General features: G+C 37.1%; 1 protein-coding gene across 1 annotated transcript in view; it reads right to left on the bottom strand.

Moving 5' to 3' along the window:
* Positions 1-6532, bottom strand: part of LOC140136082 (nucleoredoxin-like) — a 37264-nt gene extending 30732 nt beyond the window's left edge. Inside the window, exons 1-2 of the mRNA XM_072157789.1 lie at positions 5940-6532; positions 17-170 (exon numbers count right to left, since the gene is read on the bottom strand). Coding sequence (XP_072013890.1) covers positions 17-170; positions 5940-6245 — 460 coding nt within the window. The 5' untranslated portion in view covers positions 6246-6532. The remainder of the gene's footprint in view (positions 1-16; positions 171-5939) is intronic.
* Between the last annotated feature and the right edge of the window lie 8706 nt (positions 6533-15238).

The following is a 15238-nucleotide window of genomic DNA, read 5'->3' as shown; positions in this document are numbered from 1 at the left end:
TTCTTTAAGTACCTACCTTGGAATGGTTTAGGACTCCATGGGAAGCGCTTCCCTTCTGGATCTTCCATAACACAGTTTCTTCCATCCGCTGTTATCAATTTGCCTGTACTACTATCTAGAATCACTAAATTTGGAATTCCACGTACTTTGAACCTCTTTGATAGTTTCTCCTGTAAAAATCAAAATAAGAAACAGATCTTTAAACTCTACATGTAAGATGCTATTATAAAGGTATTTATGTACGCCTATGGTAAAAACCATCCATAGTTGCACATCTTTGTCGCTGCCTGTGGGTACCTACTGGGCAACAACACTTACATGTACAGCAGATATAGGTCCGGCATTTCGGCAAATTCAATGGGTAAGTGGTCCCTGGTTCATCCAAAGTGGCCCCTGGTTCACTCCAAATCTTGGTGAACCAGGGGTCAAATTTTGTTGTTGCTGAAGTGGCCCCTCGTTCAATCTCTCTTATTTTCACCCTTGGGGATGAGGCTGTGGATCATGAAGTGCCCCTTTAAATGTACTTTTATTTTCATTGCTGCATCCACAGCTGCACCTTTAAAGTTGTGATTATAAGTAGGGCCTACATGTACATGTAGGGTGTATCTGTGAGAGGAAATCCTGTTCCTGTACAATGTCTGCAATATTCACCTATGTGTGATAAGTTAACATTTGAAAGCCACAGTGGCAATTATACTCTCTCAAGAAAACACACTTTCTGACATAAAAGATAAAATAATTGGGTACAAATTTTACTTCACATTTATTTATTTATTTATTTTTTATTTATTTCTTATTTAACCTGGGGTGACCAATCAATGCACTGGCACTGTTCTCCCTTGGTTCCCTGCAGTAGCAATACTGTTTCATGAATACACAATTTTCTGATATTCAGTCTAATTATTAGTATCAAATTATACAATTATATTTCATAGAATGAACCGCTGGCATGAAAGATAAGATTTTAAATAAAAATTAAATTTTACTTTTAATACAGAAGTAGAAGAAAAACAAGGAAGTGAAACTTCACAACTCCATGCCCAAGCATGTTACCCTTAAATACAGTACACATACTAGTATCTACATCGAAGATTGGGCCATTTTTATTTTTTTTATTTATATCTTCTTTATGGGACAAGCAATGTCTCCCTTGCTACCCAGGATACAACACAAACATATTCAAAATATACATAGACATGTGAAACTGTGAAAGTTGAATTTTTAAAATAACAGTGAACAAAAAAAACAACACATAAAATGTAGGTGCCTGAAAAAAATAATTTCCTTAGTTTTAGGAAACTTGTCGTCTATTTTGATTTTCATTGGCTACAATCCATACACTTACAGTACACGTGGGCCTAATGATTTCATCCATAGATATATGCTTGAAAAGATTATTTTTCTGGATTCTCAAATTGAAAAAACCTGAAATGCTGTAAAATTGCTCCTAATAAAAATATAGACCGGTACCGTAACAAACTTTTTTCTTTTAGTTTCTTTTTTTAAACCTTACTTCAATAAGCAAGGAGTACCAACATTTGGGGTAGTCATACTGGCACCGTTGTTGTTGGAAGTCATACAGGGTGTAAGGCCAATTACAATTGATCCTTAGTTTCCTGTTTCCCTCGCGCGTCCAAAATCAAGAATGGAAAAATATTTAATTATCTTATTTTTATTTAGGTATTTTCATCTTTTAATTGACTTTTTAATTACTTTTATTTGCTAATATCTGTTTTGATCATCTCAACTTTGATTATGAATATAAAACAAGAACATTGTAGGGTCCCCTACTAATATTAATGTAAAAAATCAATTATAAAGATAAATAATTAAATCCGTAGTCTTAGTCAAAATGACCAAATGGACTGTTGATAATAGTCACGATCACATTTTCAAAATAAAGAAAGTAATAGATAATTAATAATTAATAGATAATTAATAATTAATAATTAAAAGTCACCTCGTCCTTCATTTTCAAACTTGAAACAGGAAACTAAGAATTAATTGTGAAGGGCCTAATAATAAAATTTGTACAATTTTGAAAATAGAATGACACAAGTATGCCGCCTATTATTTGGTTTGATATTTATATGTCTATCAAGATAATTTCTTTAGCCACCAGATACGCTTTGTTCCAATAAAATTGTAGGTATACAAGTGAAGATATAGCCAATTATGTAACCTAGTCTTAAAACCGCTTGGGCCACTTTTGTCTAAGTGTTACAAAAGTGACTAAATAGAGTTGAACCATGGACCAGTTGGCCGGTGCACTTATGATAGGTCGATTTAAACAATGGGGTATTCAAAGTGGTAGAAATGATTACATAATATAATATTTCCTTGACTTTTTGAAAGTAACAACTAAGCACTGACATATTAAGCTCATTTACTAAGAATCGTGGCTGCAGCTCAACACCTTCAACTCCAATTCATGTTGGAAGACCGTATTTTTATGGTTGTGACATTCGGTAGCACATGGAGTCAAGCAGAAACCATAAGATTGTTTATAGCTCATTTTCCAAACTCACGTCTTCCATCAAGGCATACAATTACATAATTATAACTATGAGAAGTATGTAAAATTTGTTGACAGAAATGCTGGCAATAGTGGTCGCCCCAGAACAGCTAGAGAAGCCCAGCTGAACCTAATTTCAATTTTTTTTTTATTGTTCTGTACTTATGAGTGAAAAATCTGTTCTCAGTTTTACCAATGATATCTCAGGGATATGAGAAATTACTTTATTTATCAGATAATTTGAAAGAAATTTCATGACTTCATTTATAGATTTTAAAGAAATATCATATTATTATTAAGTTCATGTTAATTATATGAAGAAACACCACTTATAATTCTTTTGTGTCAGTTCAATGCACTGAAAAGCACAATCTACGCGGTTCAAACTTGATATACGATAACATGGCAAAAGTGGCCCAACACGCTTTTCTGGACGATTTAATTAATCGGACATAACTTTTGAATCCAAGCTAGTAAAGAAACCAACTAAACGTCTTCTGTTAGCCAAGATATTACTGATTCTAATTCATATAACATTTGTGTCGTAACTCTTTTAGTTTTTTCCTGATAAGTCAAAATGCAATTGTACAAATTTTATTGTTACACCCTGTACATGTGTACAATGTACATGGTGTGATACCTTGTGGCAGCTGAATAAATGTGACCCATCACATCAAGACCGACCACTTCATGGCTGGCTTAATGAAAGAAGATGAGAAAATATTTAAAGAAAAGAAATTTGAGCTTGTTTTGCTTCATAAAACATTTTTATATCTGATTTTAACAAGTAAGGTGTCTTCATCTACATACGCTGATACTCAGCAAAGTCCACTTCTGGATGTGAAGCTGAGGTGAAAACTTAGGTGAATGTGAAGCAGGTAAAAGATGTCATTTTAAAGTTAAAAATAATGTTTTACGAGCAAAGCGAAAGGAAAACAAATTTACCCATGGCGAGAAATGGACGATCCCTATTGTGTTTGTCGATCGGGGTATGGTCATGCTAGTTCCATGCTGTGTGTGTTGTGGTGTTGGCATGGGGATCAATAGGTGACATCGATTTTGTAAACATCTACATGTAGTGCGCGATTGAGTTTGTGAGTCAATTATGAATGTCTCTCCATCAAGTAAACATCGGAAAGAAATTTCCCCACCCACCACTCCCAATAAGGGTAGGGGGCAATGAAAAGTATATTAGTGAACACATAATTAAGAGTGATAATTCACTCTCATGAAGTAAAGGGAATAGAGAGAAGTTAACAGCTCAATAACAAACAAAGGAAATGTATTATGATATGTCAATTATGTTGCATTAGCATGGTTATTTATAATTGTCCTTAGGTGATTTAAGGGCTTAAATCAGCACATGCGAAGAGGGAATCCTTTACAGAAATAGCTGCAAGTAAAGTAGTGAGGACATTATCGTTAAATGTTATATAAATTATGTTATTGCAATATAGAGAAATACTGGATAAGCAGAAAGTCTCGATAGATCAGGAGTACAAGCAAAATGGTACAAATTTTCAGAATGTTATTTTAAATTAACCAGCCTGTAAGTTCCAAATGTGTTTATCACAGATGCCATAGGTAACAGAGAGAAAGGCTTTCAGAGATCTTCAAATAAGCACAAGATCTTCAAAGATAAGGGTCACAATATAATATTGTTCCCCTTCTATAAATTATATATATATCAGTTCTAGAACATGGAGAGCTGTCAATAATCAGTACATGTTAAAAGAGTTATATGTGCAAATATTTGGTTGTTGCTCGAGTATAGTACATTAGTAATTGTTGAAGATGGGGATTTTTAGATATTCTTTTTGTAAATTATAATGATACACATGCACAGGTAGACGAGTAAGTCACAATAATCCTTTTATCCATTGTAACCTTCAGGTCAATTACACACCTGTTGGTGGAATCCCAGGGGACAGCCACCCTCGGAGATCTTGAATTGTATGCACTATGCACCAGTAGTATATATACCTTGTGTGGGTCTCAGCCATGATATGTTATGTTAATCAACGGTTTCAGAGTTGTACACTGAATTTAATTCTAGGGGGTAGGTCTACCCTAGGATAGGTTTTGATCTGATTTCAATAGTACAAAGTGTAACACTTTACTCCAGTCGGGGTCACTGGGGTAAGGGGAATTCGATGGCGGCTGTCGTGTTCCAAATGTGTCCAATAACGTTTTCTCTATGAGAATATTATATATTTTGTTAATTTTATTTCGGCTGAGATCTAAGGTAATTGGTGTGAATTCTGAAACAAATTCAAACGCTCAATAAAAGGCAACTTGATGGAGTGCCATCCATGATTAGCAAAATCTTTGTGTCCTTGTCTTTTTTGGCTTTCTCGGTCTGAGGGTAACCAGCAGTTTGTTCTACAGGTAGTGTTTAAATCTCCATTTTCATTTCTGCTGTGCGATGTGGTCTGTTTTGATGTGATGGGTCACAAATGTCAAGTGCTTTGCTAGTCTAGCAACAAATTTGCTCACTGATGAGATTCACAATCACATTCAAGGCTATCTACATAGAGACCATTGCATTAAATATCTAGTCGGATTCGCTGAAGCATGGCCATGGCATAGCGTAAAGCAATGAGAGTTCAGAAGTAAACACAGCTGATCATGACAGGCGATTGTATTAAAAATGTTGCTAAATTGCACTTTAAGGGGTACTACACCCCTGTGGTAAATTGTGACTATTTTTGCATTTTCTCAAAAACTAATACTACACTGGTAACAAAAGTTATGTATATTATTGGGGCAAGGAATCCAATTACTACACTGAAATTTCAGTGAATCAAGAAAAGCGGTTCAGTAAATATGATAGGAAATGAGGTACATCCTAGCGGTACCTCATTTTCTATCACAAGTATCGAGTCACTGAAATTCCAGTGTAGTAATCGGATTCCTTGCCCTATAATATAATGTAACTTTTGTTACCAGGGTGTTATTAGTTTTTGAGAAAAATGCAAAAACAGTCACAAATTTATTGAGGGGTGTAGTACCCCCTTAACAAAATTTTGGACTGTTCAAAATAGACATCTTTTTCTCAAAAGATTTTCAACAGTAAAAGAAAATGATTGCAGACTCTAGCATCGAATGCATAACTATTGGCTATCGTATGTTGGTGCGCGCAGTGGTGTGCAAATTTGAAGCTAGAGTTCTCGAGTAACAAATGCTCTGAATGCTGGTCCCTGCTATAAAAAAAAAACAATCAACATTTTATTTCCGACTTGAAACACATCAATTGGAAAAAGTGTGAAAGTGAAATTTGTTTTTCTGTTATGTTATCTCTTGAAAAAAATATTACAAACTAGCTCAATGGCATGCCAAACATATAATAAAACTTAAAAGTCTAAACTTTCGAGTTTCGTTTTTATTTTTTTAAACGAAAAAAAAATGAACAAAATTCACGTACCTTGATGTCACGATTTGCAAACGGCAAAGCCAGCCATGGCATTTCCTTGAAATATTCACTGAAAGCAGACTCATCTCTATCAGAACTTAAAAACACAATCTCAAATTTCTTTCCCTCATCAGTCTTCTTAAAATTGTCATAAAATTTTGCAAGAGAAGGGGTGAAAGAACGGCACGGTCCGCACCAATGGGCGGAGAAATAGAGTCCGAGCACTCCTCCTTCGCTGCTTAAAGATGCTACATCTACATCTTCTTTCGCTTTGTTTTGAACCTTTTCACCAAGAAGGCTCACGAGTGGATTTGACATGATTACAAAAACTTATGTGTAGTCACCACAAATCACATAAACGACAATTACTAATTACTAAGTTACGCGAGATGGTCGAATTCTGCTCTTCTGTGCTGATCGCTGTTTTTAACATCGAACAAACGAGGTGAGTTGGTCATAGAATGCGTTGAATTTTGGTTCAATCGATGACTTGTGCCCAAAGATTTGAAAGACTAAGTGTGAGTTGTATTTGAAGCGTTTCAGAGCGATAAAGCAGGATGCTTTCGGTGGAGGATATGACAGCGATCGGTAGTAAGCTTATTATTATTTTGGTGTTAAAACTAAGTGTTGGGCGGTATTAGATACTCGGTTTTCGATACTAAACTACTCCCGATTCCGGGAAAAAACAGCACCACTGCCCCGACCACTGCACCAATTAATATTTTAGTAGGATAAAAAAAAATCCTGAGTCCCAAATGAAACATAGCTCCTAATCCTTTAATCGGGCCTTTAATTAGGACTGTAATTTGAGGGGAAATGGGCCAAATACACGAAGTTTGTATTGTTTCTTACAATTGCAGTCACACTGAAATTCAAAGACTTGGAATAACTTGAGTCTAAGAACTCCAAATCTTCACTGTAAATCGAGGACAGATTGGTGTTTAGAAAGTTAAATGTCCAGCATTTAAACACTTTGATGTTTAGATTCTAAACACATTTCATATGATTATGTGTTTAGATGTTTAAAAACATTTAAGTATTTAAATGCTAGACATTTAAACATATTGGTGTTTAGAAAGTTAAAACTTTAGAAAGTTAAAACTTTCTAAACACCAATCTGTCCTCGATTTCAGTTATAGGCCTAAACACTGTTTTTGTAGTGTTGAGTAGGAGAGGGGCTATAAATTCCAAAAGTTTGTTCATAATTTTATATTCATTTTGATAATCATGATAGTTGATTTAATATAAAATAGATCATAGTCGAAAAATATGTGTTTTCCAAAAATTGGAATGTAACATGAAGTTAGTCTTGGGCTTGATTATCACAGCTGCAAGCGGGAGCTTAAGAAAACTGAAGGGCTATGATAATAAAAAATAAAGAACCCGGCCCACCAGTGATTCTGATTCTTTCTGGTCTTTCCAATACGTTTTCCAGGTCTATAAATGGGTTGTTCCTATCAGAACCATTTTTAGTTCTTCAAGTTAGATCCATTTAAGGTCAAGAACAGCTCAAGAAAGTTTTCTTAATGCATAGGCCTATGACAAAGACGGTAAACCACTGGCGGCGGGTCATCCAAGGTAAAACAGCAAATTTACTCTTTGAAAAAAGAAGAAAGCAGAAGGGACAGGTGTCGGATGCATGGTGGGAATTGGAAACGGCAGCACTGCATGCAGTGACTACACTGAGGAATTCAAAGTAAATCTGCGCAAGCAAATTATTTTACACATCTGGAGACTGGCCAGATGCAGAGGCGTAGCCAGCCGTCTCTGCCACTCGGCAAGACTCAAGAAATTTCCCACAAGTTGATTAAGAAATAGATCAAAGCGAGAGAGCAAAACCTTTACTGGCGTGGGGTCCAGTGGCCCGCATTAGGGCCCTGGTGGGGGTCCAGGGGGCGAATGGCCCGGAAGCATGATGCCGTAAAATGGGGTAACTTCGGTCAGCGGGGTAACTTTGGTCGGTCAAATATATTTTTCTTAATGGTCATATTTTCGTACAGCAATATTATTTTTAGTCATATTTGGTGTCAATTTGTTAAGAAATATGTTTAGAAGTAATAATAGTCGCTCATGTCCAATTTCCTCGAAATTTATGAAAAAATCGGGATTTTTGACCAAAAATGAGCATTTTTTACATTTTTTCAGAAAAATAAAATCGATATTTGTGAGCAAGGATGTGTGCTTGATTAATTTTGCAAGGGATCAAATGTCACAAAAAACAACAACTTGCCCATATACAGCGAAGATCAATTTTTTTGATTTTTTTTTCTTCATGGAATATAGGCCTACTCTGACCAAAGTTGCCCCAAATGCGGGGTAACTTTGTTCCGGCTATTTTTAACCCCTAGGGCACCCTTACAAAATTATTAAAAAATCTTTTTCAACTTCAAGGTGTAGAAGGAAACCCTAATGTCATAAAAAAAAGAGTTAATTAGAAATATAATTGGTTTTGTTTGGAAGCAGTGGTTTAAAAACTCCGAAAAGTGCCCAAAGTTCAAGTACCCCATTTTACGGTGGGTTTTGGGCATTTTTATACCATGAGGAGAATTAAAGCCTCCTTGCATACATTTGTAACGTTTTTATGTGAACATTTTACCATGTAAAAAATGCAAGGTTTCTTCAATTTCTTCCTCCTTTCTCTCATTCTGGCTACAGAATCATCCGCATCTGAACATGAAACTAGTGATACAGCTGTGACTACAAACCTCTTAAACTGTTCTGTTTTTAATGCTCAAAGCATAGTTAACAAATCTCAGGAATTCAATGTACTCTTAGAACATCAGGATTTTGATATCATTTGTATTACCGAAACGTGGCTTGATGCAACTATACATGATTTGGAAATTATTGGTCACCCATACATAGTGTACCGTAAAGACCGCAATAGCTCAGGGGGTGGAACATGATGCAGTCATGTCTACAGTAGAATTCACCTCGACCTTTGCAGGACTTAAACCCCATTAAAGCTATTAAACCAAGATAACACTAATTGAAAACAGCTCAACTGATTAAATCATATCTTCTCTGGTTAAATACACACAACATATGTTTCTGCTTTACATGTACAAAGGAGCAATGAGCTGGGATTGTACTTTCAGTTGGGTGAACGATTATAAAGCGAGCGCTAGAGAACAATTCTGTGTGGTCTTTGTTTACGAAATGAGACAATACGTGCTTATTGTTAACCAGCGTTCTTGAAAATGAGAAACATGGTGGTTTGCAGACTTAACACGGTTTGGAAATAATTTCTTCATATTTTTTGGTGTTATCTGTCGTTTACATATCCTTCCTAAAACACCAAAGTACGCATATTTCCAAACATCTAAATTAGCTAAAAATTTAGGACATGTTACAAAACTATATTTTCTAGAATTTTAGAAGAGTACTTTTAATATTGCCGGTTATTTTTCACACAGCGACGTTAACTAGGCAATGTACTATTACCTATAACATAAACTAAAACACCAAAGTACGCATACTAAAAATTTAGGACATGTTACAAAACTATATTTTCTAGAACTTTAGAAAAGTACTTTTAATATTGGCCGGTTATTTTTCACACAGCGACGTTAACTAGGCATATCCCCATACTTTTAACGTAGGCTATTTGTAGAGGTCACGCGTCAATGGTAAGAGCACTGTGTATTGTGTATAGGAAAACGGACAGTAACTGCAGTATGATTCTGATCGCTGCAAAATCTAATCTTCATGATGCAGTCATGTCTACAGTAGAATTCACCTCGACCTTTGCAGGACTCAAACCCCATTAAAAGCTATTAAACCAAAATAACACTCATTGAAACAGCTCAACTGATTAAATCGGATCTTCTCTGGTTGTGCACATGTGTCTGTTTTATATGTGCGGTATCGCAATGAGCGGCTATAATACAGCTTCAGTTGGGTAACCGATTATAAAGGAAACGCAAGGAAACAATGGTATGTGGACCTTTGTTCACGAAATGAGACAATGGCCTGCTTTTTGTTAACCAGCATTCTTGAAAATGAGCAACATAATGATTGTTGACTTAACACGGTTTGGAAATAATTTCTTCATATTTTTGGTGTTATCTGTCGTTTACATATCCTTCCTAAAACACAAACGTGCGACTATTCCAAACACCTAAATTAGCTAATAATTTAGGACATGTTACAAAACTATATTTTCTAGAATTTAATAGAATACTTTAAATGTAGCTTGTACCGTTTTTTGTGGCATCCTTCAGAACGGAGCGGTCCGTTACCAATATTTTCGGTCAAATCTCCATTCAATTAACACGGGGAGTTGGCTAGCTATGAGCTAGCTATGCCTTGCCCTCACTCATATTCTACGAAAGTGCGACTATTTCTGAACATCTAACCTAGCTGTAATTTTAGGTCATGTTAGAGAAATATATTTGCTAGAAGTTTTGAGAATACTTTAAATATTGGCCGGTTATTTTTCACACAGTGATGTTAACTAGGCAAATGCAATATACTTCTAACATATACTATTTGTAAAGGTCGCGCGTCAGTAACTGCAGTATGTTACCCCCGTCTCCGTCATGACCTTAGTGTCGATGGGATCAATCTTATCTGGGTTCAATGTATAACTAAACAAGGCAATATCCTGATTGGGTGCTGCTACTGGTCCCAAATATCTGGTAGAGTTTTCATTGGTAAACTAGCGTCTATCATTGATCATGTGTACATTAATACCCCTGACACTCTTCAGTCACTTAATTCATTGCCTGCACTGGGCAAAAGTGACCATGATTATGATATTGTTACATATAAACTTCTTTTAAACAGCCAACCTCCAAAAAGCCGTCCAATTCTATTGTATCATAAACTCGATATTGATATCTTTCTTCAAACTTTAATTAATACACCTTGGGATCTATGCTTCACTGATCCACCTGATGTTGATTATGCTTGGAATAATTTCAAAGATCTTTATCTTGCTGTTGCCCAGAGCTGCGCCGAAAAACCGTAGACGCGCTCCGTGGATAACCAACGAAAGGGTGCAATACCTTGGTGAATTGTCCGACTGGATTTGTGTTAGGTCTGGGGTCCCACAGGGCTCCATTCTTGGTCCCCTTAGACTAGGAGCCCAGACAATAATTCAGCTCATCAGACACAAAAGGTTTGATGGCCCGGTTATGTTAGTATAGGGCCAAGATTCAAAATTCCATATTGCTGCCGGGTCACAGCCTGTACGTTTAGCCTGGGGGTCACAAAATAGGGGGCCAAAAAATGCATTTATTCAGCTCAAGAGACACATGGACAAAACTTGTTGGATATCACTCCCAGGAGGATACTTTTCATGCCTATAGCAATGACAGCAATTTGGGCCTGTACAGGGGCCCAGACAGTAGCCCCAAAGGGGCCCGCCCATATGGTGTTATTCAGCTGAAGAGACACATGGATAAAACTTTTTGCATTGGAACTATCACCCATTGGGGTGCTCAAAAATACCAATGACAGCAACTTTGTCCTGTACAGGGGCCCAGACAGTAGCCTTAAAGGGCCTGATGTCCAACAACTGATTTATTCAGCTGAAGAGACACATGGATGAATCTTTTTGCATTGGAACTATTACCCATTGGGGTTTACAAAAATACCAATGACAGCAACTTTTTGCTGTACGGGGGCCCAGACAGTAGCCTCAATGGGCCCATGTCATATGGAGTTATTCAGCTGAAGAGACACATGGATGAAACTTTTTGCAGTGGAACTATTACCCATTGGGGTTTACAAAAAATACCAATGACAGCAACTTTTTCCTGTACGGGGGCTCAGACAGTAACCTCAAAGGGCCCGATGTCCCATATGTTAACACCTTGTTTGGTAACTCAACCAGAGTTAAATTGATGTACCAGTGCAGAAGGATCGGCTTCAAGTCTACACTACATCAAATTTTAGGAAGCTTCTTGCGAATCTACAACCAGATACATGCGCATATTTTTTGCAAGCGCTCATTATCTTGCAGAACTTGCATGATCACTCCCCGGGATCACTCAGCCTGCTGTTTGAGCTTTGCTTCTTCAAGTGAGTTTTCCCAAGCCAATGGAAGACTTAGACTGCATCTGTCATTCCTATTCACAAGAGAGGTTTGAAGTCTAATCTATCTATGTACCGCCCCATCTCTGCTCTGCATCATCAGCAAGATCGTGGAGGCTGTTGTACAGAACCCTCTTCAGAAGTATCTTATTGGAAACCAACTGATATCAGGTAGACAGTTTCGATTTAGACCACAGCACAGCACAGCACACATTCTGACCAAACCTCTTAAACTGTTCTGTTTTTAATGCTCAAAGCATAGTTAACAAATCTCAGGAATTCAATGTACTCTTAGAACATCAGGATTTTGATATCATTTGTATTACCGAAACGTGGCTTGATGCAACTATACATGATTTGGAAATTATTGGTCACCCATACATAGTGTACCGTAAAGACCGCAATAGCTCAGGGGGTGGAACATGATGCAGTCATGTCTACAGTAGAATTCACCTCGACCTTTGCAGGACTTAAACCCCATTAAAGCTATTAAACCAAGATAACACTAATTGAAAACAGCTCAACTGATTAAATCATATCTTCTCTGGTTAAATACACACAACATATGTTTCTGCTTTACATGTACAAAGGAGCAATGAGCTGGGATTGTACTTTCAGTTGGGTGAACGATTATAAAGCGAGCGCTAGAGAACAATTCTGTGTGGTCTTTGTTTACGAAATGAGACAATACGTGCTTATTGTTAACCAGCGTTCTTGAAAATGAGAAACATGGTGGTTTGCAGACTTAACACGGTTTGGAAATAATTTCTTCATATTTTTGGTGTTATCTGTCGTTTACATATCCTTCCTAAAACACCAAAGTACGCATATTTCCAAACATCTAAATTAGCTAAAAATTTAGGACATGTTACAAAACTATATTTTCTAGAATTTTAGAAGAGTACTTTTAATATTGCCGGTTATTTTTCACACAGCGACGTTAACTAGGCAATGTACTATTACCTATAACATAAACTAAAACACCAAAGTACGCATACTAAAAATTTAGGACATGTTACAAAACTATATTTTCTAGAACTTTAGAAAAGTACTTTTAATATTGGCCGGTTATTTTTCACACAGCGACGTTAACTAGGCATATCCCCATACTTTTAACGTAGGCTATTTGTAGAGGTCACGCGTCAATGGTAAGAGCACTGTGTATTGTGTATAGGAAAACGGACAGTAACTGCAGTATGATTCTGATCGCTGCAAAATCTAATCTTCATGATGCAGTCATGTCTACAGTAGAATTCACCTCGACCTTTGCAGGACTTAAACCCCATTAAAAGCTATTAAACCAAAATAACACTCATTGAAACAGCTCAACTGATTAAATCGGATCTTCTCTGGTTGTGCACATGTGTCTGTTTTATATGTGCGGTATCGCAATGAGCGGCTATAATACAGCTTCAGTTGGGTAACCGATTATAAAGGAAACGCAAGGAAACAATGGTATGTGGACCTTTGTTCACGAAATGAGACAATGGCCTGCTTTTTGTTAACCAGCATTCTTGAAAATGAGCAACATAATGATTGTTGACTTAACACGGTTTGGAAATAATTTCTTCATATTTTTGGTGTTATCTGTCGTTTACATATCCTTCCTAAAACACAAAAGTGCGACTATTCCAAACACCTAAATTGGCTAATAATTTAGGACATGTTACAAAACTATATTTTCTAGAATTTAATAGAATACTTTAAATGTAGCTTGTACCGTTTTTTTGTGGCATCCTTCAGAACGGAGCGGTCCGTTACCAATATTTTCGGTCAAATCTCCATTCAATTAACACGGGGAGTTGGCTAGCTATGAGCTAGCTATGCCTTGCCCTCACTCATATTCTACGAAAGTGCGACTATTTCTGAACATCTAACCTAGCTGTAATTTTAGGTCATGTTAGAGAAATATATTTGCTAGAAGTTTTGAGAATACTTTGAATATTGGCCGGTTATTTTTCACACAGTGATGTTAACTAGGCAAATGCAATATACTTCTAACATATACTATTTGTAAAGGTCGCGCGTCAGTAACTGCAGTATGTTACCCCGTCTCCGTCATGACCTTAGTGTCGATGGGATCAATCTTATCTGGGTTCAATGTATAACTAAACAAGGCAATATCCTGATTGGGTGCTGCTACTGGTCCCAAATATCTGGTAGAGTTTTCATTGGTAAACTAGCGTCTATCATTGATCATGTGTACATTAATCCCTGACACTCTTCAGTCACTTAATTCATTGCCTGCACTGGGCAAAAGTGACCATGATTATGATATTGTTACATATAAACTTCTTTTAAACAGCCAACCTCCAAAAAGCCGTCCAATTCTATTGTATCATAAACTCGATATTGATATCTTTCTTCAAACTTTAATTAATACACCTTGGGATCTATGCTTCACTGATCCACCTGATGTTGATTATGCTTGGAATAATTTCAAAGATCTTTATCTTGCTGTTGCCCAGAGCTGCGCCGAAAAACCGTAGACGCGCTCCGTGGATAACCAACGAAAGGGTGCAATACCTTGGTGAATTGTCCGACTGGATTTGTGTTAGGTCTGGGGTCCCACAGGGCTCCATTCTTGGTCCCCTTAGACTAGGAGCCCAGACAATAATTCAGCTCATCAGACACAAAAGGTTTGATGGCCCGGTTATGTTAGTATAGGGCCAAGATTCAAAATTCCATATTGCTGCCGGGTCACAGCCTGTACGTTTAGCCTGGGGTCACAAAATAGGGGCCAAAAATGCATTTATTCAGCTCAAGAGACACATGGACAAAACTTGTTGGATATCACTCCCAGGAGGATACTTATCATGCCTATAGCAATGACAGCAATTTGGGCCTGTACAGGGGCCCAGACAGTAGCCCCAAAGGGGCCCGCCCATATGGTGTTATTCAGCTGAAGAGACACATGGATAAAACTTTTTGCATTGGAACTATCACCCATTGGGGTGCTCAAAAATACCAATGACAGCAACTTTGTCCTGTACAGGGGCCCAGACAGTAGCCTTAAAGGGCCTGATGTCCAACAACTGATTTATTCAGCTGAAGAGACACATGGATGAATCTTTTTGCATTGGAACTATTACCCATTGGGGTTTACAAAAATACCAATGACAGCAACTTTTTGCTGTACGGGGCCCAGACAGTAGCCTCAATGGGCCCATGTCCCCCTAATTTATTCAGCTGAAGAGACACATGGATGAAACTTTTTGCAGTGGAACTATTACCCATTGGGGTTTACAAAAAATACCAATGACAGCAACTTT

The sequence above is a fragment of the Amphiura filiformis genome, chromosome 16 (assembly GCF_039555335.1).
Source record: "Amphiura filiformis chromosome 16, Afil_fr2py, whole genome shotgun sequence".
Classification (NCBI taxonomy): domain Eukaryota; kingdom Metazoa; phylum Echinodermata; class Ophiuroidea; order Amphilepidida; family Amphiuridae; genus Amphiura; species Amphiura filiformis.
The sequence above is the reverse complement of the archived record's forward strand: the minus strand, read 5'-3'. Positions and strand labels throughout refer to the sequence as shown.